The 27,736-nt window shown below is 43.3% G+C and overlaps 2 protein-coding genes and 1 long non-coding RNA gene across 9 annotated transcripts in view; 1 reads left to right on the top strand and 2 right to left on the bottom strand.

Annotated features, from left to right (window-relative positions):
• On the bottom strand, nt 1–16,074 carry LOC148414466 (ATP-dependent 6-phosphofructokinase, platelet type-like). Of its 3 annotated transcripts, XM_088429387.1 has the most exons (23): nt 15,836–16,074; nt 14,590–14,663; nt 12,771–12,848; nt 12,511–12,700; nt 11,528–11,693; nt 11,415–11,459; nt 11,213–11,321; nt 11,024–11,119; nt 10,744–10,836; nt 10,554–10,679; nt 10,136–10,200; nt 9,625–9,694; nt 8,352–8,498; nt 6,621–6,691; nt 6,465–6,552; nt 4,925–5,077; nt 3,056–3,208; nt 2,662–2,826; nt 1,568–1,629; nt 1,380–1,491; nt 900–999; nt 726–831; nt 1–496 (listed from the first exon to the last, which is right to left on the bottom strand). In XM_088429387.1, the coding sequence occupies exons 1-23, from the start codon at nt 15,933–15,935 to the stop codon at nt 340–342; spliced, it is 2,526 nt and encodes an 841-aa protein (XP_088285513.1). In that variant the 5' UTR covers nt 15,936–16,074; the 3' UTR covers nt 1–339. The 3 variants fall into 3 exon arrangements, with proteins under 3 accessions (XP_088285513.1, XP_088285512.1, XP_088285511.1); XM_088429386.1 differs by lacking the exon at nt 3,056–3,208; XM_088429385.1 differs by lacking the exon at nt 4,925–5,077 and having other exon boundaries at nt 15,836–16,072.
• LOC148414467 (uncharacterized) lies at nt 5,828–24,038 on the top strand. The gene is made up of 6 exons (XR_015867441.1): nt 5,828–10,854; nt 10,981–11,719; nt 12,471–12,601; nt 16,239–16,381; nt 20,834–21,026; nt 22,283–24,038. It is a non-coding gene; the product is annotated as an uncharacterized LOC148414467 (long non-coding RNA).
• The window catches only part of LOC148414468 (nuclear receptor coactivator 2-like), a 32,557-nt gene continuing 22,820 nt past the window's right edge, over nt 18,000–27,736 (bottom strand). For 3 of the 5 annotated variants that reach the window (XM_088429382.1, XM_088429380.1, XM_088429379.1), the window contains exons 10-21: nt 25,661–26,723; nt 24,261–24,501; nt 23,868–24,041; nt 23,557–23,757; nt 22,881–22,986; nt 22,645–22,813; nt 22,280–22,573; nt 22,045–22,122; nt 21,577–21,778; nt 21,276–21,465; nt 21,075–21,201; nt 20,460–20,980 (exon numbers count right to left, since the gene is read on the bottom strand). In XM_088429382.1, coding sequence (XP_088285508.1) covers nt 20,762–20,980; nt 21,075–21,201; nt 21,276–21,465; nt 21,577–21,778; nt 22,045–22,122; nt 22,280–22,573; nt 22,645–22,813; nt 22,881–22,986; nt 23,557–23,757; nt 23,868–24,041; nt 24,261–24,501; nt 25,661–26,723 — 3,064 coding nt within the window. In that variant the 3' untranslated portion in view covers nt 20,460–20,761. Of the gene's footprint in view, nt 20,437–20,459; nt 20,981–21,074; nt 21,202–21,275; nt 21,466–21,576; nt 21,779–22,044; nt 22,123–22,279; nt 22,574–22,644; nt 22,814–22,880; nt 22,987–23,556; nt 23,758–23,867; nt 24,042–24,260; nt 24,502–25,660; nt 26,724–27,736 lie in introns of those variants that run through there. The other 2 variants (XM_088429384.1, XM_088429383.1) reach the window with 2 other exon arrangements.

Consider the following 27,736-nt stretch of genomic DNA (forward strand, 5'->3'; position numbering starts at 1 on the left):
TTGATGACAATTGTCATTGGCATTTTATTTGAGGCAAAAATGTGGCAAAAAGGCAAAAACAACACAATCAAGGCTTTAATACTGTGCAAACACACACGCACACACAACAAACACAACTCTCAACAGTTTAGACAAACATTGTGAAGTTAGCAACAATCATAACAAGACAACAACAAGATAAAGCTACATCTGTAGTGCTCTTAACAGTAAGTCATTCGGAGTGCATATTTCATAGATATATTCAAATCTGCAATAAATTAGAGTAACAGTGTGTGACATTCTATTTCTTTTGTGTGTTGATGTTAAATCCACCTAAAGTAGCGGCAGCCAATAAGAAGCTCAGATGGCGGCCGAGGCGTCGCCATCTTTGGCCCGGAAGCGGCCAACGTGCTCCAGCTGACCCGAGTCGGATACGTCATAGCTGGTCTTGTACTTGGCAAGGATTTTCATCAGGGGGCGGAGCTTCAGCCACCACTGCTCCTTGGGGATCCTGTGTCTAAGACAGGAAAGAACGGAATTCATTTCCTGTTTTACACATCGGACAACGTTTCATGTTGGTAAGCAAAATTGGCATTCATTGGCGGATGAATTAAAACAAAAAATCCAGAATGAGTTGAAGAACCCTTGTCGAAAAGGCCTAAATTAGCCACTTTGAACCAAAACATCTGCATTTTAAAAAAATGTGGTTGATTTATCCCTGAAAGTGCAACAGTAATATTTCTCACTCAAAGTCCGTCTCCTGTTTGAGCTGCGCCACGGGCTGGAAGACCATAGCTCGCCGTCTCATTCCCAGCAGACAGGCGCTGTCCTCGTTGTTGGCGAAAACTCTGCCTGTGTGCGCCGAGATGAAATGAGGACGTTTGAGAAGCTCACTTGAAATTTGCTCCACATATTTTTACCTCCTTTGTAAGACTCCTGCATGGTCTTGGTGATCCACTGGACGGCCTTAGCCGCCACTTTGGTGCCAAAGTTTCTGTCAAAGGGAGATGGGGCGCCACCCTGTGGATCGTACAGGAACAACCATCCATCCAAAATGACTTATACACTGACATTGTCTAATGTTGCACCTTTTGTATTAGCACAGCGTCTGTAGCATAAATAAGCCGCTAGCTAGCAGGGCTCAAGTGCCCCCGAGAGCAGTCAGATTATTTTTCAGAGGCAGTTTTGTAGAAGTAAATCAAAACTGCACACTTTGATGCCAAAATCATAACAACTTTGCCACTAATCACTTTTGAACATGCCAAGCTGTCAAATGCGTCTTCTGTGCGGCTGACATATGCTACATTGTTAATTTTCTTGCAGTCTGCTCAACAAAAAAAAATATTGCAAAACGGACCATTAAATTGGGCATTATTTTATATTACAAATGTTGCATTTACCTGCTGCATGTGTCCCAAGATGTTCTTCCTGCAGTCAAACACTCCTCGACCCTCCTCAGAGTAGAGCTGGTAGATGAAGTCAGTGGTGAAGTTGACGTTGCAGTTCTCGTTCCTGGATGCACACAAACGCATTTTAATATGTTCCGCCCCCATCTTGAAGGCACGCCCCCTTAATGTGTGACCCTCACCTGAGCACCAGACCTCTCTGGATGCTGGTCTTCATTTTCTCAGTCAGGTGTTCCACGTTACCCTAGAATAAACATCCGAAACTATTTCAGGTGCAAAGTGAGACTTAATGATGTATTTAAGGAACTCCCCCGCCCCCAAATTTTATTTTTTTTTAAAGAATGTACTAAGGTTGAATGTGTTGGGAGAAAGTGAGTGAATATAACGACTCATTTATTATCTTTTATAAATATGAATTTTTAAAAAAAAATTGCTTATGCTAACCAGTTAGCAATTACGATTAGCATTAGTGCGCCAGTGATTGACATTTAAGGTCAATAAACACCATTTCGTTCACACTTGCATCATGTTATATTTACACATGTAATCGTGTCTTTAAGTCATTTACAGATGATTCTTTGACAATCTTGCATTAGTAAACTTGAGATTGGAGTTGCCTGAAAGCGTCTATGAGGTCAATAACTTCCTGGTCTTCTTCTTCTGAACATGTTATATTCTCGGGTTATTACAGCTTCTGGGGAAGTTCTTTCCCTTATTTTGTGAAGCTTCATGTACTAATATTGTCTTTAAAAAAGCATGCTAACTATAAATCAGCAGGTGTTTTTAAGCGCAAAAATAGCATCAGCCATTTGACCACTTGGGGGTGCACCAAAACAAGCAATGGAGCCGTATGTCTAGCCAGTTTTAGTATATGTTTGTGTTTGTTTGTTTTCACAAAGTACTGCTATGGTATGCCATTTCCAATTTGCAATGACTTAGGTTTTGTCACTCAGTTTTAAATTGAAAATAATTAATGCCATCCTATGTTTTTGGGGGGAGTCTTCCCCCCTTGCCGCCATTGCATCAATTTGTATGTTCACAAGAAAGGTCCATGTTGAAAAAAGTGGCACAAACATGGCTCCGTTGAATATTTTTTTAGTACTTACCCGACTTGGTCTACTTTTCCCCCAGCCTTATTGGTAAATACTGTATATATGTGTGTAGACTTGTGACTGTAATTTACAATGTTTTTTTTTAAATTTCCAATAAATTAAGATAACATTTACATGTTTTTTGGCGAGATGTTTTGGAAGACCCGAGCTCCACAGGGATGTACCTGAAGGTCTCGGATGTCGAAGGGTTCCTCGTAGATGTAGACCGTGTCGGCGCCCGCGGCCAGCCCGCCCACGGTGGCCAGGTAGCCGCAGTAGCCCCCCATGGTCTCGATGATAAACACCCTCCGTTTGGTGCCACTGGCCGACTGCTTGATGCGGTCACATGTCTGAAAACCAAATCAGTTCTTTTTCAAAAATCACAGGGAGGTGATCTAATGCGACTCAAATTTAGTGAGGGAAGTAACTCGAACTTTATTCATGCAGAAATGATGATAGATTTTGGGTTTTGTTTTACCTGCTGGGACCTACAAATGCAGTAGATGTTAAGCTCGTATCAACACAGCAAGTCACAGCAGGCCAAGGTTGGAAGTTGCGGTTTTTGCGCCCGTCGCTTACCTCCACCAGGGCGTTGATGGAAGTGTCTGCACCGATGCTGAGGTCCGTGCCTGGCACGTTGTTGCTAATGGTGGCGGGCAGCATGCACATCGGTACACAAAATTCCTCAAAGTGCTCGCGAGCCTCATACAGCTGCAGGACAGACTCCAGGGCCTGATGGACGCCCGTGTGACTCGTTAAACTTTGGCTATGGCTAAGTGTGTGTGTGTGTGTGTGTGTGTGTGTGTGTGTTTGTTTTTGCTAAATGGTGGGGCTCATATCCTAGGTTTTTACTTCATTATTTTAGTGTGACCCACTAGTCACTAGTTTAGGTTAAGGCAGTGCTTCTTTTTTTGTCATGTGAAGTGTAATTGCAATAAATTAAGATTTTTTTTTTTGAGTTTCAGGCACTTTGGTGAGCTTGTTTTTTTTTTTATGATTTAGACTAAGCTGTAACCCGTATAAACGCTGCAAAAATAATAGAGAGATGTAGAAAGTTGATTTCTTTTGTTTTTCTCTTGTTAATGTTAAAAATGATACAGCTTTAGGTATAGTTATACAAATTTTATAGATAATAATCTTATTTATGGTCAGTACATTGATTGTTGGCTTGTTAAATGTTTTTTCTTTCCTTATGGGGCCTGGTAAATTATAATTGAGAAGCACTGGGTGATGGGCTATGATTAGAGAATCAGTTGCGATGGTTCAGATGGTAGGAAATGCATTATGTCAATGAATGGCTCCACTAAGATAGGAATACAAATCAATGTGTGTATGTGCGCATATGTTAACATTTTTGTCAATTTTTTATGGCACAATTGTTATCATGAATATAAATTCTTTTCTGTCTATCTTTGTGGGTCACGATTGTCTGTAAGTGTGTTCTAGTCTTTCTGTTTTAGTGGGGCCTCACTGTTTTGTTTGCGTCCTTACCTTTGTGTCTCATTATGGTACAATTACCGTCATAGTTAACATTCCAATCTTTTTTCTCTCTTTGTGAAGCACAATGGTGTGTGTGTTTTTTATGGCGCGATTACCATAGTTAACGTGCCAATTATTTTCCTATCTTTGTGAAGTACAATAGTGTGTGTGTGCAAGTTCTTGTCTTCCTATTTCAGTGTGGCGCAATAGTGCGCCTGTGTTTTTTGTCTTTCTATCATTTGTGTGGCACAATCATGTGCGTGCGTTCATGTCTTTCGATCCCTGAGTGCCACGATAATGCACATTTTTATCTTTCTATCTTTGTGTGGCGCAATTGTGTGCTCTTGTGACATTATACCAGCCCCACTCGGCGCGCTAAAGACGTGTGTGTCTCCAAATGCCTTGGCTCTCTCCACTTGACAGTTGAGGTGACTTTCTATTGGCCAATAGGACTGGGAGTACCGGGTCGGGACCGGGTGACGCCATCTGTCAACACGTCACAGTGTCGACGCGACCTGATAAAAGCACGTTCCCATTTTAGCCATAACGCATAGACGCCATTCCTTAAACGTGGTGCACACGGGGAAAAACACAACAACCTCCATCCCGCACACTTCTTCTTTGTCTGCTGTTGACCAAACAATGAATCCAAGGTCGCGAGAGCACAACACCGCATGCGACACACTTACCTGAATTTAGCTACTTTGCCCAATTCAACTAAATGGCCTTCCGATCATATCCAATCGGATTTAATTCTGGGGAAGTCAAACGCATTCCTTTACAATGCAGCATTAAGAATGCTGGTGTTGACACCGGACACGCTATAGCTGCTTCATTTTTCTCGCTGAGTCCACCCAGCGGTGACCAACAAACCCATGCGGGTCAATCATCTCACTAGCCAGTTGTTCTTATGTGCACGACACACACATGCACATACACTCATGCACGTGCACGACCGTCCCGACTTACATCCGTGATGGCGTTGAGCGCCGTATCGGAACCGATACTGAGGTCCGAGCCCGGTATATTGTTGGACACCGTGGCGGGGACCATCACCATAGGCACGCACAGCTCGCCATATTTGTCCCGTGCCGCAGAAAGTTCCAGTAATCCCATGTAGGCCTGCAACGGTCACAGCCGGCATCCCTTGGTTGTTAGGAGCGAGGGGGCGGAGCCAGAGACGGCTCGTTGGACAAAGACAGCGGCGACGTTTATGAATTAAGGCTCATTTATGCTCGGACTTACTTCCAGAATGATTTCTGGGTTGTTGTTTTTTGAGCAGATTGAGGTTTATTTATTTTTTATTTTTGCCAAATTAGTCCCACTTTGGCCACCTCAAACCAAAATCACAGACAAACTATCAATAGTTTGAAGGATTTTGTTGTAGTCTACTGCTGATAGATATGCTCGCCAAATTTCATGTTGCCAAGAAATGACATGCAAAACAAATTTTGAAAACTGGCTTTCAGGGATGAATTTTCAAAGATTGTAAAATTTCAATGCTAGGTCAGACATTCCTAAAAAAACATTCTTGTAGCACTGCCAAGAACCATATCCCTTGTTGCGCAATGAAACTTTCTTTAGGGGCTACATTTTCCAAATAGTTCAATGAATGTTAATTGTTTTTGAAGGAGCGCAGAGAAAATGGCCGTCGCGAGCCTAAAATGGACATTTCAAACCAACGTGGCAGACTTTTTTTGTTGGTGGACTCATGATCGACATGCATACCAACATTTATGTTGCTAAGTGTAACAGTTCTCGAATATTCCAAAAATTTTGGGTGGTCACACCTGAAATTCCCAACTAAACGGAAATTTTCAACAAGTTAAAAATTGTTGCCAAATTCGGTAGAGTGCTCAAACTGGTGATTACTTTAGCATAAATAAGCCTTCAGAGGAATTTGCAAATAGTTGCCAACGATAACACCAAATAAAGTTCCAGAAGAAGCGAAGCAGGATTAGCGGCTAGGCTACATGACCAAATTGACTAAAAGCAAATAATATAGCATCAGCTAGCTTAGCCCGCGACATTAACATCATCCAGATAAAAGGCAAACCAGATATTGGTTAACGTCTTCGTTTCCTCAAACAAACAAATAATAAAGGGTTGGCGTGCAGTGATGGGAGGAGCCAAGGGGAGAGAGCCAATCACAAGGCATACACGCACATACAAAAAAGAAAACACACACAAAGAGAAAAGGGTTACGTTTCTCTTGAAGATCTATTCCTAGCTTAAAATGGTAGTGCTAGTTAAAACCATTTTCCCGCCCCCCGGCGCCATCTTGAAATTGTGTTATTTGCACCACTATGAGATGGGAGACGATGTTGTGTGCTTGACATGAGACGTGAATGTTTGATGCTTCATTTTGTGTGCAAGTCAAACAATAACAACGACACAGGATACATATGAAATATGGATAGATAGCAAACATATCATAGCTCATATTTGACCTTCTCCTTAGCATTAGCTTTGTGCAAAAACAGTTATCAATTTATGGTGTTTTTAGTACCTCAAATCCGCCGATGACGAGCAGCGCGTTGATGTTGTGAATGGCAATCTGCTCCGCAATTTTGTCCAGATATTTACCGGGCAGCGTTCTATGGGAACGAGCGGACCAAATATCAACTTGATGACATCTAAGCAGGTATTTGTTTTTTTTTTTAACCTTTTGGTGCCGAGAAGTGAGCCTCCTTGTCCTGTCCAGCCTCCGACGTCACCCCACTTGATCTCCTTAATCTGATTGGAAAATCAATGGCAAAAAGATATCAATCGATTTAAAAAAAAAACGCTGTCAGTTATATAACACACTTGATTTTTTTTAACCCATTTTTGAAACCCTAAAATGAAACATTAATCCTAAACACTAATAAAAAATGTCCATTTAAAAATACCAACACTTGGTATTCTTACTTGAATATTTAACGCCCTCGTTAGAAATCTGAACCTTTTTGAAACTGAAAAACTGAAACATCTGAATCTGTCTTGAAACCTTCTTTTCAAGCTGTAACTCTCTCGCACTTAAAACCATAAGCCCGAGTGGAAAGTTTAATGCTTAACTGGATTTTAAAAGCCTATTTCTCAAACCATAACCATATCTTGAAACCCTAATGATTGATTCAAAACCTGTCTTGAAATTCTAATTAGAAACTCTAACATTGAACTCTTTTAGTGCCAAGCGACATCAGAAACGGAAACCTCTAGAGGGCCAGCATATTATTTAACATTTTCACCCATCTTTCAAGGCTGACAAAATATTGTGTGATATGTCTGTAAATATGGTTGGTATCATATGAAAGATTGATTTCAATTCCTTTGAATTGCATCTAGGTAATATCTGTGTTGTAAGTGTGGAAACACTGCCATCCTATGGTCACAGTTATCACTACAGCGCTTAATTGGTCTGCATAAAAATATGTACTGGACCAGAATTTTATTATTGTTATTACTATTACTAGTACACTGAAAGAGTTAACTTTTAACCTTGAAGCCTTAACTCTCTCTTGAAATCCTAACTTCAGACCGTGACAGAAGCTCCAGCCCCAATTTAAAACGTCAACCTTTGCGTCAACGGTTTAAAACACAAATCCTGGCTTGAAATCTTAATTGAAAACCCTAACCTTGCTTTAAAACTCTAATCCTCTTTTAAAGCCATATTTTCTAACCATAATCTCCGTTAAAAACGTTAACCTTTGTCTGAAACTCAAATGGTGACTCTCCTTTTTGCGTTTTGATTTTGTCTGGTTTGTCTTTGAGTTTTGCGACCATCATGACGGCGTCCGTGCTCTTCTGCTTATCTGAATTTGCTTCCCGGCACGGCTTGCCACGCCGACCCGTCAGGAATGTCTCCGTCCGCCGGGTTTAATTTAGCGCCGGCTGCTACCGGTTAGCTCATATGTTAGCAAGCTAAGTTTAGAACCGTAATCCTGGGTGGGCTCCACGGTGAAGAAAGCTAGGAAGACGACAGCTTTGCTTGGCTGAGTTTAAGACCGCAGAAAGACCAACTAAAAAGTCTCAGGACGCCATGGAAAAAAGGACACGGGAAGGCTGTAAAATTGGGCGATCGCTTTAGTCATTTTTTGAAGGATTTCTTCCAGGGTTGTGGCCCGAAAAAAGAAATCTTGACTTTCACCAGTCTTTCTAGGTGCTTACAATTTTAATAGATTTATTAGTTCAATTAAAATCAAACAATTTAAAGATTTGATTTCTTAACAGATCCTTTGGAAAGTTCACTTTTAACCCAGACGTCTTTTTACGTGTCTTTCGTTTTGGGGTACTTGGCCAAAAAAAACAGTAGATCCACGATTGAAAAAGGGTTGAGAACAACTGATTAATGCATTTTTACGTAGAAATGTACCCAGTTGACCACAAACTGACTCCTGGTTTCGCGACCTCTCACCTGACCCTTGTAGAATCCTTCGAAGCCGTCGCTCACCGCGAACATTTTGTGGCCTTCGCTGATGCCCACCCGAACGGCCGAGCGCACGGCGGCGTTCATCCCGGCGGCGGGCGCCCCCACATTCAACACGGCCACGTTGAAGGAACTCTGAGCGGAGGTAAAGACAGTGGAAAAGCTTTGCTTTCAGAACATCCGCAACCCTTCAAACTTTGAGCGGGACCGGAACCAGGCCGGCGTATCCCGATCCCGATCCCGCCATGCCATAGGCTGCATGCTGCCACACGATGCAGCCGTGCACAACTCAAGGACGCACGCAACCCATGTGTGTTCCAGGCTCATCTTGCCGTTTCTACGCATAGTGTTTCTCATTGAAGGTTACCGTGGCAACCGGATTGCGATTCGAGGTAAAATCGCGTAAAGCATATGAGAGTGCGGCCAGTGAGCGGCGATCGATGACAAAGGCGCTGTCTTCGCACGGCCCATCTGTGCCAAGACAAAGCAGGAAGTCGGCAGCGCTTCCGATTCGCTTATTTTACAGCCGATCTTCCAAAACTCAAGCTAAACATAATGCCATACAAGAAAGCTGCTCACCCAAATCAAGCTAGTGCTACAATTAGACATTATGTTATCTGTGGCATACGAATCACTAAATTAAACTCTGCAATCACATATATCACATTTGCAAGCATTTACAGTAGCAATGGACGCATTGAACCTCAACCTGTTTTGACAATCTATTACACTTTTTTGTGTCCCGAGTATTTTTTTTTTTTTTTTTTTAATTCTTCCTGTTGGATGTATCAATGGCCCAAATCAGGTTAAAATTAACAAACTGAAATGGGTATTGCATTGATGATGTTGTTTTCCGTCACCTGTTTTGTTTGTGATCATTACACATGTTCCCTTTATGGTGGCATAAAACAACACATTATGTGAGAAAAAGGAAAACAGACCAAAAATGCTTACAAAATGGGATAAAAATATAAAACGTTTAAAAAGCGAAAATAAGAACTGCATTAAATCCCAAATATATAAAATAATAATAAAAATAACAACAAAATCTAAAAGTGTGGATTAGCTCCGCCCCTCCTTCCTCATTGGCCCGTTAGTGTCACAAACAGCGTCCCACAATGCATTTGCGCAGGGAGTACCTTGCTGGGCTAACGTTAAGGGATGTCAGAGCGGCTAAAGGGGAGACACATGACATTTTTCAATAAATCGTCCACATGATTCACGATATCAGTAACCATCAAATATGGAAATTGGCGCTTACGTGCGGAAGTTCCGAGTCGGCCTTGCGGTTACACAGAAGTCTGTAGGTGATCAGGTTGTTCTCAAAGCTCCTATCAAGACCAAAAAAAAAAGCTAAATTATAACAACAAACTGCGGTAAGCCTGTGTATGGCATTTCCTATTACGTGTTAGCATTAAACTAGCATTAAGGTTAATGTGATTGTTTAGTTCATTCAAAACCAAAGACACTTAAAAAAATTGAATAAATAAATAAAGTAGTTGATGTTGAATGTCTCGTACTCTTAAACATAAAAATAAGTCTTTGGGATTGAATGAGTTAAGACACATAGTGTGTAGTTTTCTTTGTTAGTGGTTTAGGCTAACAGTCAACTTCAACTGTCAGAGGCTCAAAGCAAAAATAGTGGTCAGGTCACTCGTATCTTGAGGCACCAGATTTCTCGGTACAAAATGAAAATTAGCATGCGGTAGCCACGAAAACAAAAAACGTGGGTCCGAGGCAGTTGACGTTTTCTCGAAGTGGAAATGAAATACCTGCCACGCAGTCTGACCGCCTCCTCAAACTTCTTTTCGTCCATGGCCTTTTGCACTTCCTGTGTCTGAACAAAACACAAACGACAATACTGAAAAAAAAGGCAAAAATTGTTCAAAATCGTATTCAGCGTAATTCTGATTTAAGTCCAGTCAGGTCATCTGGGATTAATACAGCTATCAAGAAATCCAATTGAGTGCTCCTTAGTGCTGGGACAGGAACCTGTCTGTTTCTTTTCAAATTGAAAGTAAAATTGGAGGGGAAAAAAGTCAACCAAATCGGGTAAGTCCACTTTAAATCTATTCCAAAGTAGGTACATCTAAAATTGTGTGATAAAATTGTATGCCAATGGTCAATTTTAGTAGAGTCATACGACGTTATATGATACTTTTGCATTTGTGCGTTTGCCGCTCCTCTCACCATCTGCACGCACTCCATGAGGGGCAGGCGCACAGCCTGGTTGCCCACCAGCGACACCACGCAGGCGGGCGTCCCGGGAGAGGCCTCCAGCAAGGCCAGCACCGCTTCCACGCCCATACGACTGGCCTGCGGAGGGCGGGTCAAGGTGACGCCGTCAGCGGGAAGCCCCGCCTCCGGCCGGGCGTCTTACCAGGATCCTGTCAAAGGCCGACGGGGTCCCCCCTCGTTGGACGTGGCCCAGGATGGTCACCCTGGTGTCCAATCCCAGGTTGCGCACCACAAGCTGTCGGCCACATCATCAGTTGGTATCAGTTTGGTATTTCAGCCAGAAATTTGAAGTTCATCATTAGCATTTTGGGGGCCACATAAAATGATGTGGCGGGCCAGATCCCGCCCCCGGGCCTTGAGTTTGACTCCTGTGTGTTAGATGGAGCCCATGGCGACATCCCGGGCGGGGAGGGGGCACTTACGTCTTTGATGTAGTCTGGCGTGATGGGTTTGTTGTGGCGGTCGATGGCGCCTTCGGCCACAATGATGATGTTGAGCCTCTTCTTGTCAGCGCGATTCTACAAAAAAAAACCCACAAGCATTGGATTTGAAAATGATCCCGCCCTACCGTCTTTTCCAAGTGGTTGTACGTGCCGCTTTGGTAACATTACCTCAGATAGCTTGTGACACATGTTGTCCTCCCAGCCGTCTTCTGGAGGCATTTCAGGAAAAAACACCCAGTCCGCTCCGCACGCCAGAGCGCTCACCAACGCCAAGTATCTACACACATGGCACGAAAGGAAGTCACGTCTCAATTTGTTTGCCCAATTTCTGTCCTGGCTTAGTCCCATGAGATTCCGTCGCCGCACGTACCCGCAGTGGCGACCCATCACCTCCAGCACGAAGGTCCTCTGATGGCTGAAGTCAAGAGCGCGGAGTTATGTCATCGGGCTAGCTAGCGGCGAGCGAGCGTTTGCGGGCGGGACCTTTGAGCGGTTGTCATGATGGCGTCCACCACCTCGATGATGCGGTGCAGCGCCGAGTCGGTTCCGATGGTCATGTCGGTACCGCAGAAGTCGTTGTCGATGGAGCCCACCATGCCCACGATATGCAGAGTGGAGTTGTCCCGCGCCGCCTCCTTGCTGATGGAGCCTTTAGCCGCCAAAATTCGGACGAAGGTTAGATCATTTGATTACCGTACTTTAAACACCATATTATTAGGGACAGCCTCCATTATGGGGTCTGTTTCCGTACTTTACCCACCATTAAAAGGTGCATGCCAGTGTACGTACTACACGCATTTCTTCATTTGCTCTTATTGGTTATTCATTGCCAGCCGATATTTCGTAACGTTCTTCGATTGGTTTATCGCAACCAGCGTGTGTACCGTACAATGTTTACGTTGTGTAATACGTAAACGTTCTCACAGGTCGGTTATTAAACGGTGCATGCTCAGACATACGGCCAGTGTACGTACTACACGCATTTCATCATTTTCTCTGATTGGATATTCGCTGCTAGCGTACTGTAAGCACCGTATTTCGTAACGTTCTTTGATTGGTTTATCGCAACCAGCGTACAGTACGTACCGTACAATGTTTACGTTATGTAATACATAATACATCTCTGCTTTATCACTACCATTCCATTCAAATTGGGTTTACATGTGATGGTTTCATTCCGAGTCATTTTGAAATACCGTATTTCCTGCACCATACGGCGCACCATATTATTAGGCACGGTCTCGATTACGGAGTGTTCCGTACATATCCCATACATACGTACCGTATTAAAAGGCGCATACGGTCGTCAGGAACAGGAAACCTTACGAAATGTACTCTGAATGGTTGCGCACACAAGGAGAGCCGGATTGTAGGGCGCAAAGTTGATTTTGGAGAAAACTAAAGGCTTTTTTTTTTTACGGTACAGAAAATACGATCTTTTCTGAAACCTCTTGATCCCGACGGACCTTTGTGCACCAGCTCATCCAGGAGCCCGCTCCACTCCTCCCGGAAGAGATTGGCCCCGGTCAGGCTTCCGTCTCCGCCGATGACGCAGAGGTTAGTGATGCTCTTCTGCACCAGGTTGAGCGCCGCCTGCAGGCGACCCTCGCGGCCGCGGAAGGCTTTGCAGCGGGCGCTGCCGATCACCGTGCCGCCCTGCGGGGGGCGGGGCCGTGGCGCAAATTCAAACGTTTGACACCTGGTTTGATGCTTTTGTTGCACTCACCACTTGTAACATGCTGGAGACGCTTTCCCACGACGCCTCCTCAATGTTGGCGCCGCCGTCCACCATACCCTGGTAGCCCTGTAGGGCGCCGTGTATACCAAAAAAAAAAAAAAAAATTGGTATCTATATTGGTATCTATTTATATAACTTTAAAACAGCAACTTCAGGTTCATTATTCTTTTATAATACTGTCCAATATAGTATAAGCATAGCATCACTATTCATAAAACATTTCAAGTTTTTCATTTACAGTGTTGGCTCATTTTTAAACTTTACATTAGAAAATCATAAAGGTCGGATTACACCTGAAGCCAGAAAAAAAAAAAAAAAAAAATATATATATATATATATATATATATATACCAATTCTCTATACAAATTCTAATATATATAGATATAAATAGGTACATACAGCATACAGTTATAGAATTGTTTACTTTTCCTGTCTTTTTTTTTTATTTTTACTTTGTTTTTCTTCCAATTTTTTAATTTAATATTTTTCGTTTTCCCTTTTCAACTTTTTTCCAAAGGATTGCCGTTTTTTTGTGCTCTTTGTGTATATACAGATGATCACATTCTTAGAATTCAGTCACGTTTATCGTATTATTACTGTCACATTTTTATTATTTTAACACATTTTTACTGTCATGTTTGCATTTTCTATGTATTTTTTCATGCTTTTGACATTTTCCTTGTGTTTTTTTGCATATTTGTAAGATTTTGTCAGTCACATATATATACATTTTCCTTGTCATTTTTTTTAATTCACAGATTTATTTTTTTTTTACTTTGTCACTTTTTCTGTTAATTTTGTCCGTCATTTTTTCTTTTACATTTTTCTCTTTTTCAATTCTTTCTTAAAAATCTTTCTCTAAAACGTTCACAAATTTGATAAGGATGTTTGATTGCCCTGAAAAGATATCCCATGCAATTTGTCGTTCGTCTTCATTTGCAGTGAAACGCGAGCCTCCCCCGGGGGAGGTCATCATGTCGGACGGCAGCCGTCATTTTCTTGGCTCGGATCGTCCGAAAACTGACGCTAACATACTTGAAAATATTTCTTTTGGGGTCAAGGAAAACGCCGTGTGCTCGCCATAGTCCAAGCAGGCGAGCAAATGCGTGTTTGCGGTCTCGTGCGTTGAGGAAACGGAGTCAGCTAGGATCAGCACTTTAATCCAATTAGCAATTAAACGCACTCTTACCATTCCCCCTTCTAACATGGCCACGCCCCTTTTTCACTCTTTAAAGGGGCACCGGCCATCTTGTCATTTTTAAATATTTCACATTTTCTACCTATTTTGTCTCATTCTTTTTGGTTTATTTCTTTTTTGTTTTTAAGAATCATACACAACACACATTTGAACAATTCCACATTTTCAAGTCATTCGCTTGTTACGCTGACATTTGTTTTAAAACCTCCCACTTTTTTATTATAATTCTGTAAAATAATAGTTTTTAGCAGTCAGATTCTTTTTTTTTTTTTAATATTTTCTAATTAATGTTTGGCATGTTCTCGGTGTTGCGGTGGTTAGCACATCAGCCTCACAGTCAAAGGGACTTGAGTTCAAATCCACCCGGCTCTGGCCTTTCTGTGTGGGGTTTGCATGTTCTCCCCAAGCCTGCGTGGGTTCCCCTAAACTATACATGAAAGGCATACTAAATTTTCCTTAGGCGTGATTGGTTGCTTTCTAACTGTCACCCTTTCACTACTGCCACATTTTACCCTTTTCATTCTTTTTTTTTCCAAGTTTGATACTTTATCACCGCCTTTGTGTTAACTATTATGTGTGTGTGTGTGTGTGTTTTTTTATAATCTGACCTCATGTATGAAGTAGACTTTGGCTCCCACGTAAATTCCCATGCGGACCACCGCTCGGACCGCCGCGTTCATCCCTAAAAGAACAAGCAGACAATTTCACTGGTGTGATTGACCGAATACCATATTTTAAAAAAAAACAAAAAAAAAACAATGGCATGAAATTACACACACATAGGATGCAAATTGCAAGACCGTTTGAGTTGATTGACATTTAATTAAGATTGTGTTGCCCAGATGCATCTCCCATATGCGTGTGTTATATAACAAGCACAAACACACACATGCTCATCATCATGGCTGCAGTGTGTGTGCATGTGAGTGTGTGTGTGTGTGTGTGTGTGTGTGTGTGTGTGTGTGTGTGTGTGTGTGTGTGTGTGTGCATTCATTCTTTCCTCCCTTTGGTCGGACACTTGCTGCTCCTCACGTAGGCGCTGCGTCACTTTTCCAGTGCCCGCGTCAAGTAATCATGCGCATCTACCGGAAACCCATCTCTTTTGCCTTCAGCGTAAAAGCATAGCTGGGCCTAAGTATCAATTAAAGTATCCCCATATGAAAGTCACACGACGGAAGTAAGTGTTTAACATCACTAACTTGACAGACTCACGACTCATCCTCCGCCAGTGAAACAGGAATTCTCACCAGGGACAGAATTTTCGTTTTATTTGTTCAAAAGACGAAAGGGTTTTAAAAACTGTGCTGTTTTTACATTTTGTAACTGTACGTGCGAAGGTGTAAATTTATTTCCTCGTGAAAGGACAGATGGATTTTGAAAAACCTCTAAGTAGCACTTGTTGATGTAGACGTGCCGTCACGCACGCAAACTGGTTACCCGGCGTGTGTTTGTGCTCGCACGGGTGTTTTTTAACGGGTGTGTGTTTATTTTCGAGCGTACGTGTATGTAATAACAATGCTCTACGTATTGCGTAACTTCTTTCCAGTGAATCACGATGTAAAACCACATCGGTGCTCCCCAACGAGAACGCTTACATTTTATCGATAGCAAAAAGAATAATATGAATTATTAATCATAAGTGGGCACAGGCTTGGGCTTTCTTTCTTTTTTTTTGGGCGCAGTTTAACAAATCCCCATCAATCACTTACTGCATGATTCCATTATCGGACAGCTCTTGTTTTGGTGATGCACGATTTTTTTTTTAAACCATCATCAACCAACAGCTGTTTCCCGTGCGTGTGATTGGGGTCCATTTGCCGTCCGATAATGGAAGCCGGGCGTCTCGGTTATTACCTTGGGCATCTCCGCCACTGGTGAGTACGGCGATGGCTTTTCCGGCGCCGGACAAGTTCTCGAAGAGTTTGCGGGTGTCTTGGCGCTTGGGGGCCGACATGACTTGGCTGGACTGCTCCCTCCCTGCTCGAGTTGTCTTTCCTCTTCGTGAGGACAGTGACGGCCGGGCCAGTTCGGATGGAGCAGGCGAACCGTACCGACTGCAGTGGGTGCCGCCCCCCCTCTTTTTGCCAAGATCTTACCGCAGAAGAAGAGGACTCACTAAACAACACTTTGTGATGCGAAGCGAGAATAAATGGAGAATAGCAAGAGGATTTTGTAGTTGTAGAACACACGTCAGTGAGTTGTGGTCACGAAGGTGATTTTAAAAAGTGTCCTTAATGTTTGTATTGATCTCACGCAGGAGTCGTGATGTCTGAGAAGGGAAAAAAATCAGAGTGAGACATCCTGCCGCCTGACTGTCGCCTAACCTGCCGAACATTGCCAAAGATCCTGTGAGACGTGACGTCAAGATTTGTGTACATGTACGTTAGTGTATGAGTGCAGGTGAGTCTTTTAACGCGTTTGTCTGGTTATGAGTTTGTGAAGCTACATGGTCATAAAAAAATTAATAATACCTGGTTAGTTTCTGAAAAAAAAATACCGGTCGTTTACTTACAAATAAAGCTACTTTGTATAGTTGAGGTGTTTTAAAAAAAGACCTAATATGAATAGGATTTTTTTTTTCAGAGAAAAAAGAAAATAACTATGTTCAGTAATCCCCCCCCAAAAAACAAAAACAACAACAACCATGTATAGTTGGGGGGGAGGAGGGGGGGGGGCGCAAAAAGCAAGCATGCGAGACTGTTTTTTCTGAAAGAAGAAAAAAACACAAAAGACTTTTTTCTTGGAAAAAAAGACCATGTATATAGTAAGTTATATTTTCTCGCCATAAAACGACCGTGTAGAGAAGTTGTGTTTTTCTCCAAAAGAAAACAACACCTTATAAAATAGGGCTTTTTTTTTGCGAATTAAACAACTACGTATAATAAGGGTTTTATTCACAAAAAAAGACCATGTATAGTAAACCCTTTTTCCTCTCAAAGTTACGACAATGTATACTAAAGCTTTTTGTCTCTCGAAAACGTGACCATGTAGTTTTCTTTTCCGGAAAAAAAAAAGATCATGTAAGGCCTTTTTTTAACCCTCCTTAAAAACAACCATGTATAGTAAGGCTCTTTTTTTTCGAAAAAAAAAAAAACGTTTTGTTTTGTTCGTTTTTTTGTAGAAGAAAAAACACTGTTTTAAAAAAGAAAAGTCTTACCAACGTGCACATGACTGATTTAAAAAAAAAAAATATATATATATATATATATATATATATATATATATATATATATATATATATATATATATATATATATATATATATATATATATATATATTGTTGCAGGAATTGTACCCTGTTCGTCCACACTTTACGCAAAGCTTTAAAGCACTTTGCCAAATCTGTTGGAAATGTCATCTTTGAAGTTGTATTTACTTTTTTAAGATTGGTGGGCTCTTCCATACTTCTCATTTAGGGGGAAAAACTGAGCTTTACAGGTTTGTGTTTGACATGTGCCAATGTGAATAAAAAAAAAAAAAAAAAAAACAGACGCTCATGATGTGTAGAATAGAAAAGGCAAGCCAAGTTGCCCCAGAGTGTCGCCAGCGTGTCCTATCTCGCTCACACGTTTGGCGCCTTTGCTTTGCCAGGAAGGTCGCTAAGAGGTCACACACGACTGAAACGCATTCAAGTGTCTCCGTGACCAACAAAACTCATTGTTTCAAAACGCCATGTTTACATTACTTACTTTGCGCTGTATAGCGTCCAAATCTTTGATGTTTTGATCAGAAGGCATATCACATCAAGGGGATATAATTGCAAGACACCAAGCAGCTGAAATTTCACCCAGATGGTGCATATCAAAGTTTAACATGGCATGACCACTTTGTTAACACACTACTGGGGTGTGCAATGTTTTGGCTAAAATACTGAGGCTACATTTGTTTTTAACTTCCTGCACTGTGTCTCCCCCTGCAGCTCCAAAGACAAATTGCATTTGAAACATTAAATTCTACCTTGACAAAAGAGGAATAATATCAAATATCAAAATGTGAATGACACGAAGAGGCAGAGAGTGTGTGTGAATAAAAATACATTTATTTACAGTGGCATGGATCATAAATTAACAAGCAGCGGCAGCAACAAAACAAAAGCAGCGTTAGCATCCACAACTATTGCATTTAGTCTTTGCTTCATTTGACTTTCAGACAATATATTATTCTTTATTATCTTCAACAAACAGCTTGTCACGTTTCAACATTTACAGTAAATATCTTTCTGCTGCACAAACCAAAAGAAAGAACATTTTAATATTCTAGTCTTAAGAATCAAATTGGGGGGGGGGGGGGGGGGGGGGGGGGTAAAGTGTCATTCATTATTCCATATTGGATTTTACATTCATGATTTCAAATTACATCTACCGAGCAGGGAAAACATCCGCAAATGTGGCATATATCAAAACAAAAACATTAAATTGGAACTTCTAAGGCATTCTTATCCAGAAAAGTCAAGCGTGGAACATACATGAAATCTGCACCCAGAAAAAATAAGTCTATCAAGTCACCTGTGTGGAATATAACACTCTATATTTTATATATATAAAGTTTGAAAAATTGACATTCAAAACATTTGAATGGCTTTTCCTAATCACGTCTTTGGGTTTAAATGACTAAAAAAAAAAAAATCTACAAAAAATGGTCCAACATTCACAATTCAATTCAGTTTGTCTTCATTCAAGTTTACGTAAAATCGTTTAAGGGTTTTCAGTAGGACAGGACGACTCAAATATTAGCCTAAAAGACAACATACGAGTCCAAATTCCAAAAAATTCCAAATGCAAATGCTGATTGCGATTGCTAACCGGTTAGCTTAGGTGTTTGTGAAAATGGTGTCTAGAAATGGTAATGGCTAGCACGCTAATCGCGATGGCTAACCGGTTAGCATAGGCCAATTTAGTTTGTTTCTGAAAATGATGTCTAAAATTTGGTGACTATAAATGCTAATTGCTATCACACTCATCTTAATTGCTAACCGGTTAGCATAGGCAAATTTTGTTGTTTTCTGAAAATAGTACCTAATTTTATTTATTTTTTTATCATAAATGGTAAACACTAGTATACTAAGGCTACTTGCAATTCCTAAAAAAATCGTTGGTGTCTAAGAATGTATAGAAGACAATAAATCATCAGTAGTTATGTAAGCGCAAACTCACGTTCGACATTAGATTATCTTAAAAATATCGGGGAGCGGGGGGCTGATTATGCAATTTGATGGAATAAATGATTTGGTTGATTTATTTGAAAAAAGATTCGATAGTGAAACGTAAGACCACTGTTCTTGTTTTCTTAAGCTAGCTTTCTTTTCTTTCGGGCAACTCAAAGTGATGCCAGAACCTCCAAATTTAAACTGCAAAAAGACAAACACTTGGAGTTAGCTAGCTGTATTTCTCAGTGTGCTAGCTTGCTAACTAGCAGCAAGCTAACACGCTAAGAAACGTTCTTGAATCATTTTAAGACTCATGAAAGTAGCATTGTTTTAGTTTTTGTCAGCGAGTATTTAACTGTGCTTTTCATCTTTTTGCGTAACTTTTTGCAATGGCGCTAACGTTAGCATCTAAGACAGTGAAGGCTGATGATGATTTAGCTTTTGATGTGGTCTTAAAATGCTAGCGATAACGAAAAGCTGCACCATCAACTTCGAAACAGATCCGATAGATTTGTTGTGCCATTAGCCCTGAAGCAAAGAATGAAAATTCTCGTTTGTAGTAGCCCGTTAATGCCACAGGATGGCGGCAAAGAAGCTCTTCAGCACACTTTGACATAGCTCATTGAATTCAAAGTAAAGCATACAAAAAACAGGCATGGTGAGGGTTTTTTTTTGTTGTGAATAATACAAAAATGGACAACATTTATTGGAAAATGTTCAATGTTTGGATGAAGGTAGTGGACAGTGTCCTTAATTTTGTTTTCTTTTATCTGATTGGTTCCAAATCCAGCTCGCAATGGTATTCATTTGCAAACTAGTCCAAAAATGTACTTTATTCACAGTTGATTGTCAACGTCACTCCCTAAGTTTGTTTTACATTTTAAACTGGATTTTTTGTGTGGAATGAATGGTGAACTGGTTTATTTGCTTGTTTTTTTTGTTTTTTTTGCTCAGTTGAGGTTGAACGGTGGTTTTGTTGGCATTCAAAGAATTCTGCGTCGTAAGACCACTTGGGGAAATAAGCAAGATTCTACTTTCTGTACACCAAAACGTCCTCAGTTGGAATATATGGAAATATACAATTTGGAAGAATAAAGAAGATCAACTTTCATCTCTCTGCTCGAACGTAGAAATCTTTAGAAAATACTCCTCGGTGTGTGCGTGGGAGGCTTTCAGGCGGAAATATTTCCCAAGAATCCCAACTCACAGAGTAGGAAAAGCCACAATAAAGTTGGAGTTGCACCGAGACGTCAGTAGGTGGCAGCAAAGGGAAGCGATCATACTTCAATCTGCTCGTCAGCAGAAGTTCTAGAAAAGACACAAAAGTGGGAGGAATGACATATTTTTGTCAATGAACATTAGTGATGGGACCAGAGAAAAATCCCACGAGATGAGATTAAATCCATGAGAGCAGGAAAAGACAAATTTTTTGCAATTTTTTTCCACAAATGGTATATAATTTCCAATTTTCCAAGACTATAAGGAAATGAACAAGTGATCTAGGCTTCAGGGAGCGTTAGCAGCCGCTCACCACACTCTGATGCAACCGTGTGTTGTATGTTGTAAAAAAAAAAATGACGTTTAAAGTTAGGAAAACAAGAGAAGACCACATTTCATTTGAATTTCATTTCACCTAAAACCTACAGTGAGCGCGTCGCCATGGAAACGATACTTCGCCTTCATGAAATTTCGTCATCTTTAACAGACGTCCCTGTGAAACGAGGACCTGAAAGAGGGAGCGTCTTATGTGTCCAAGCAAAACGAGAGTTGCACTCACAGAGTTGACGTCTCCTTCCTGCGCCAGCATGTCCATTCCTGCCAGCTGATCCAGGATCAGATTGCCATCGCCCACCTGTGCCAAAACATTCACCAACAAACACCATGACATCGTTAGCAAGGTTAGAATTTTTCCACATTGCTGGAAGAACGGGAGGAAACGCTCTGACCTGTTCGGAATGCATGGCACTGACGTGTGGCGCCATGTTGTTGTTTGCTCCTCTGCTGTTGTTGTTGTTGTTGCTGCTGTTGTACAAGGCTCCGCCTCCACAGAACGTCGCTTGTTGCTGGTACGCGCTGGCGAACGAACGGGCGCATCTCATCAGACTCTGAATGGAAACGTTATTCAAAGAGGCGGGGCTCACGAGTACCCGTTGGGCGTCTGCATCCAGCCGTTGAGGTCGGCGCCCCCGGCGGCGGCGGCGGGGTAGGCGGGCGCCGCCCCTCCCTGCATTTGGCCGTGGGCCGCCGCCATCCTGGGTGACAACAGCGCCCCGGTTGAACAAGACAAGATGGATGCCGAGTCTTGATGGTGATGTTGATGATGCTGGCCCATGCCTCCTAAACAATTGAACAAAAAAATCTCTTATTGAATAATTTTGACGGATTTTAAAGCTTGACGCGGACACGACAACGTTTATGACAGAGGGACAGTTTTGCCGTGGCGCGTACCGTAGTTGGGTGCGGCGTAGGCGAAGTGTTGCATGGCGCTTTGAGACATACGCTGATTGGACCCGCTCATTGAGGCGGCGGCCATGTTGGGAGGCATGTTGATCATGGAGCCGTGCTGGTGTTGCTGCTGCTGACGTTGGCGCAGGTGGTTGCTGAGGTACTCGCGCTGTCGCTGCGCCAACATCTGCGCGTTAAACGAGCCCTGCGGAAACGCAAGATATTTGGAGCCAAATTCCACAGGAAGTCAAAGTCTTTGATCATCAATCAATCAATCAATCAATCAATCAAATTTGATTTGTATAGCCCCGAATCACCGAAGTCTCAAAGGGCTAAAGGTCACGTCGAGACTTCCTTTGAAAAAAGAAGTCTTTTAGCAACACCCCTGCAAAAAAAAACGTTGCGTCGAGTGGACGCAGGATGATTTGAAAGTATGGCAAAATTTCTGCGCTTTGGAATTTGGTGTCTAACCTGGTTGGGGAGGTTGGACCTGAGAGGTAGATTCATACTGGACATGCCGGCCATCTGGTTCATGATTGGCTGACGGTTCTACGAGGGAAAAATCGGACAGTTAGCTCAACTCTTTCTCGACAAGCAAGGAAAAATATGACTTTTTATATAAAAAAAAACAGCATTTGAATATTTATATGATAGAGTGCGATTTCAGTAATAAAAGTGCTTTTTTTTTTTTCTTTTTTTTTGTTACCAGCTGTGCCTGCAGGCGGTGCTGCAGCTGCAGCCTGAGGTTGTTGGGCTGCGGGGGAAGCGTGGGGTTGGGCCCCGCGGGACGGACGGCGCCCGGCCGGGGGCCCGGCGCCCCGGGCATCCTCATCATGGGCGGGTAGCCGCCGGCCCGCTGCTGCCCCATGTGGCCCCCGCCGGCGGGGTGGCAGAGGAAGGAGGAGTCGGGGGGCGGGCCGCCGTACCCCGCGTAGTGCTGCGCGTACACGGGGGGCTTGACGTCCGGCCCGAAAACGTGCTCCTGCTCCGACGCGCTGCCCTGAAACCACAGCTGTAAGCGGGGAGCCCGCTCGCCGGCGCGCCGGGTAGAATTTTGGACGTTCGTCTCACCTGCCCAGCCAGCGCCGGGATGCCCAGCATCTTGTCCAGCTCCTCCAGGCCTTCGTAGTCCTTGAGGACGGAGCAGAGCTGGCTGAGGAGCGCGCCCTCGTCGGCGGGGCCCTCGGGGGCCGCCGCGCAGCAGCCCAGCCCGTCCTCGGGGGGGACCCCGTACGGCGACCTGCGACCCGAGCGCTCCGGTTGAGTTGACTCGGTTTAAGTTCAACTCAGAGTTGAGATCTCTCTACCTGTTCGGGGTTCCGTAGTGGTCCAGCATCATCCTGTCGGGCCACGGGGCCGTCTGATTGGGCGGCGCTTGCTGCTGAGGGTAGGCGGGGTTGGGCAGCTCCATTTCTGATTGGACGGGAGAAGAAGGTCGATTCTGTTAGTCGCGTTCTGTGACTTAAGAAGTAATCTGTTCATTAACTATCGTTAAAATAAAAATGTCATTTGTATACATTTACGGTATGACAAATTTGATTAAATAATTGACTGGAAATAATGAAATGTTTTTGGAAAGATATGCATGTTGATTCTTTTTTTTCATTATATAATACCATCATTAGCTATAATGAAAATAGGATATTGGAAGAAATATAGTTATGACTTGGCAGCCATTTTGAACTGACCAAAGTGAGTATTTGTTTTTTTTTTAGTTTCCCAACTTAATGATCATATCACATTCATTAAAAAAAAAAAAAAAAAAACCATAGTGGACGTCGTTTCACGTCAATGGTGCTCAAAGTGTTAAAATAAGGTCATTGGAAAAATATAAACTTGAACAGCACAAAAAAAGAAATTATTTATTTTATGTTAAAGTGCTGAATTAAATATTTGGCTCGATAATACAATTCAAACTGCAAATCGATGATTACAATTGTATTGAAATAAACAAACTGACATCTGCATGCGTTGGGCTCTTACCTCCAGCCATCATCTGCATGCCCACCAGGGATCGGGACGACGGCGGCGCACCCCTGGCGGCGACGGCGCCGCTCATGTTGGGGAGCATACGAGCCCCGCGGACCCCCTGGCCCAGGGACGCTGCCGGGGGGGCACCCCCTGGCCCTTGAGGGCCCCAGCCGGGCTGCAGGGAGCCTGGGGTTTGCCCGCTGGACAACATAGCTGACAGGAAAAAATACATAAATAAATAAATAAACCACACACTCCAGACCCTCATTTCAAGAATTATAATGACTATTATAATGAAATTTCATATTGCATGTGGTGGTCACCGGCATGGTTGTTGGCTGCGTGGTTTCCCATCATGCCTTGCTGCTGAAGTAAGGAGTAGGGATTGTTGGCGCTCCTGTGCTGTGGGGGGAGTGGTCTGCCAGTGACGCCGTCCTGTGATAGGCTCCTAGCGGGAGCCGCACCTCGAGCGGGTTGGCCCTGCCTGGCGCCGCCTACTGTAAGTAAGAGCATCATTATGTTCCACTCCTGTCCTCTAGGGGGCGATAATGCAAATTGCAAAGCAGTACATCACTCAAATCTCATCAGACAGAAAGAATGTCCGCCAAATGATGACCAGAATTTGCGATTTTAAAACCTTAACTTTGACTTCAATCTACATTTAAAAATATTATTTTTAAATAATATTATTTTGAAATTCTAACCCTGGTGTGTACCTGCAGGGAAGGCTGCGTGCTGGGGGGGCGGGCTCTCGTGCTCTCCGTGAGTTCCGTCCATCATCTGCAGGATGTCTCCCATGACGCTTTGCTTGTCGGCGGGGAAGGAGGAAGAAGAAGAAGAAGAAGAGGATGGACCTCCTCTGGACATTTGTCTGTGGAACGACTGCTGATGATTATGAGAATGATGATGATTGCCGCCGCCCTGCAGGTCATCCAGAAGATCCTCCAATTCGCTGGTCTGAGGGAAAACGTTCATGCAGGAGTTCATTTGAAACCCTCAGTCCTAGATTAAAACATTAACCTAGTTTTTAAAGTCTGTGTTTCGAAGCCTAAACCCTAAACTTGAAGACCTAATCACATTTGAAAAGCCGTGATTGGTTGCTACCTGAGCAATTGTGATGTCAATATATTCTATGCAGCCTCGCTTTGTTTTTTCATCCATTTTAGGGAGCGACCATTTTGCCTTTTGGTGTTGACTGAAAATGACATCACAGTTGCTCAGGTAGCAACCAATCACGGCTCATCTTGACCAAACTCAGAATTGAGATGTCATTTCTAGGCGACAGCCAGTGACAAAATGGCTGGCCTGGGAAAACGGATTTTACTGCGGAATACATTTTTCATAGACACAATATTCATCTTTATGCCATGGTTAGACGAGTGGGGACATATACAACATATTGTATTCAACCACTGCTTCAATTTCTAAGCCTTTGCTTGAAACCTTAACCCTCGCCGAAACAAAATAACTTTTATGTACTGTCGGTTCCCATCCGTTTTTTCCCGTCACGCTGTGACTGCACGCTGAGTTTGAGGTGAAACTCCCCCCAAACTCGTTTGTTGACTCTACCTCACAAGCCAGCTGAGCGGATATCCCATACGAAGCAGACTGATCAAATGACTGAAACGTGTCGCCGAGGTCTCGTGGCCGCTTGGCTGACCAATGGAGGAGGAGCTAAAAATAGAGCGGGGCCTCTAATGAGGTCACATGTGATGTACAGTAGGACGCACGTATGCAGTCGGGACCTTCAAGCCACAGTGGATGTGCGTGGAGACAATATTTACAGAAATATTGGGGGAGGGGCTATTTCTAGCCAAAAAATGAAAGAAAAATATAAATGCATGTTCTTAAAAGGTCTTTTTGCGATTCCCAAAATGAGGGAAAGAACTTCTTCGACAGCACTACGGCTGTATTAGTCGAGAATATTAGCCGTCACAAGAAACAATCTATGGTAGCTTGTTTTAGGTGTTTGAAATTTAACCAGTAGGGGGCAGTCAAGCACAAGACGTGTCCATTTTGCTTGTGAAGAAGAAGAACAGGAAGTTACTGACCTCATAGCGATTAACCGATCATTGGAAGGAAGCCCTGCTGTTTAACGTAAGTTGCTCGAACTGACCTGGTCGGTAACGTTGAAAGCGGGGTCCTGTTTTTCCGTTTTGATGGCGCCGTCGGCGGCCTCGATCTTGATGGCTTTTTCCAGGATGCCGTTGTCGTCGCGGTCCAGCAAATAGCGGAGCAGCACGTTGTCTTTCTTCTTCGGGCTCTCGGGCTCCTGCTTGACGGCCAACTCCGCTAGGGCGGCGGCGCTATCTTCGCCGCCGCCGCCGCCGCCCGCCTCATTGCCGGCGGGCTCCTTCCCCGTGGCCTCTGCGGTCAGCTTGGCCAACTCCACGGGCGAGCTGCTGTTCTGAAGCAGCCTGTGCAGGATTTTGTGTTTCTCCTTCAACGAAGCCGAGTGGTTGCCGTGCGCCGCCCCCAAACAGGCGCCGACGTCCTCCAGGGCCCCAAGAGACGAGCATGGGTCCGGGGCGTCCATCTTTGTGGTGAGAAGCTGCAGAAGCTGCGTGTGGCCTTTGGCGCTCAGTAGGCGCTCCGGCTCGTCCGAGCTGTCCGGGTCCTCGTCCTTGCCCCGGTCCGGCTCGCCCTCCCGGTTTTGGGACGGGTCCCGCCGCTGCCCGAAGCTCCCCAGCAAATCGCCTTTCAAATCTTGACGCTCCGTCTCCTGGGCGCTCGTATGAGGACTGCGGAGGGCGGGTTGTCCATCGGGGGACTCCGAAGTCCCGTGGCCCTGACTGAGGGCCTGGAGGGCCCCTAGTGGGTTGAAGCCGCGGTTGTTGGAACTGCTGCAGGTGGAGACCGGAGAATGGAGGCCGCCACCCGGCGAGAAGGAAGCGGACTGTTGTTGGGGGACTAGCGGGCTGCCGTTGCTGCTGCTGGCCACCATTCCGGGGCTGTTATGATGGCGAGGAGACAAAAGGGCCCCCTGGCCCCCGGAGGTGACGCCGGGGCTTCCTTGAGCGGACGGGCTGGCCTGTTTGTGGCAGTTGGCCTGCGGCGCGGCAAAGCCGCACGGGGACGGGGTGAAGCGGTTGCCCGTGACGGCGGCGTCGGGGGAGCCGCCGGGCTTGGACACGCTCAGGCTTGTGGGCACGTCCAGAGCAAGCGTGCCCATGTTCTCCCTGAAGACAAAACAGCAGGGCAGGGATTGCTTACGGACCTCTAGAACTCACGTTTCAAGGCTTTGGAATTTGGAATTTTTTTTTTTCATGCGTGGACTGACTTTTGTCAACTTCCTGTTCAATGTTGGCCATTCAAAACTTTTTAATAGGTAATGTATGAAATTTGATCAATGGTTGGGCAAATTTGTTCAGTTTGGCTCCTTTTGTCTTGTGTAAAGTTATTGCAAACATATCGACCTAATTTTGTGCGGCATAGTAAAAGTGGTCTCCAAGATTTATTTATTTAGTTCGCATTTCAAGGCGTCGATTTAGCACAAAAAATGGCAGTTTCACACTAAACTGCTCAACTTCCTGTTTACAATCCGGCGTCGGTCCAAGAGGAGTCATTGTGTTTACAATTAGAGGTGCAATGATTAATGAATTGATTGGCATCAAATTGATTACCAAAATTAATCCATAATTATTTTTCGCAATCGAATAATCGTTTTGAGAGTGAAAATTGTTAAAATACTTTGAATTCCTGGTTCGACTGGAAATATTCTCAGATTTTCTTAATCCTTTACGTAAGCAGACTGATGGTCTGCATCTGCATCTGCTTTCGAAAACAATGATCAACAATTTTCTTTTTTTTCTAATGTTATGAATTACTGTAATCCAGGAACACAATCATAAGGATTTTTTTGCACTGTAAAAAATGCCCTTTTTTTAAAATATAAGCATGTCATTTTGTTTTTAATCAGGCTAAATGATTAATACAAGAAATAATTTACTGACAGCTGAGTTAAAATTGATTTATTTTTTTTACTCAAGTTGTCAATGGCAGTGAATGTGTTAACCTGTTCATTGCCAGCTCAGTAAAAATGGATCCTTGACATCTATAACCATCAACGATAATGAATGAGTTCATCGATTAGCAGTCATAAAAAACATGTCCGCCCATTTTCTCATCAAACGGTAAGTTAGGGATTTTTTTTTTTTTTTTGAGTCAGAAGACTGGATTCCTTCAGGCAATT

This window comes from Hippichthys cyanospilos, chromosome 12 (assembly GCF_059441005.1).
Source record: "Hippichthys cyanospilos isolate Australia breed blue-spotted pipefish chromosome 12, RoL_Hcya_1.0, whole genome shotgun sequence".
NCBI lineage: Eukaryota > Metazoa > Chordata > Actinopteri > Syngnathiformes > Syngnathidae > Hippichthys > Hippichthys cyanospilos.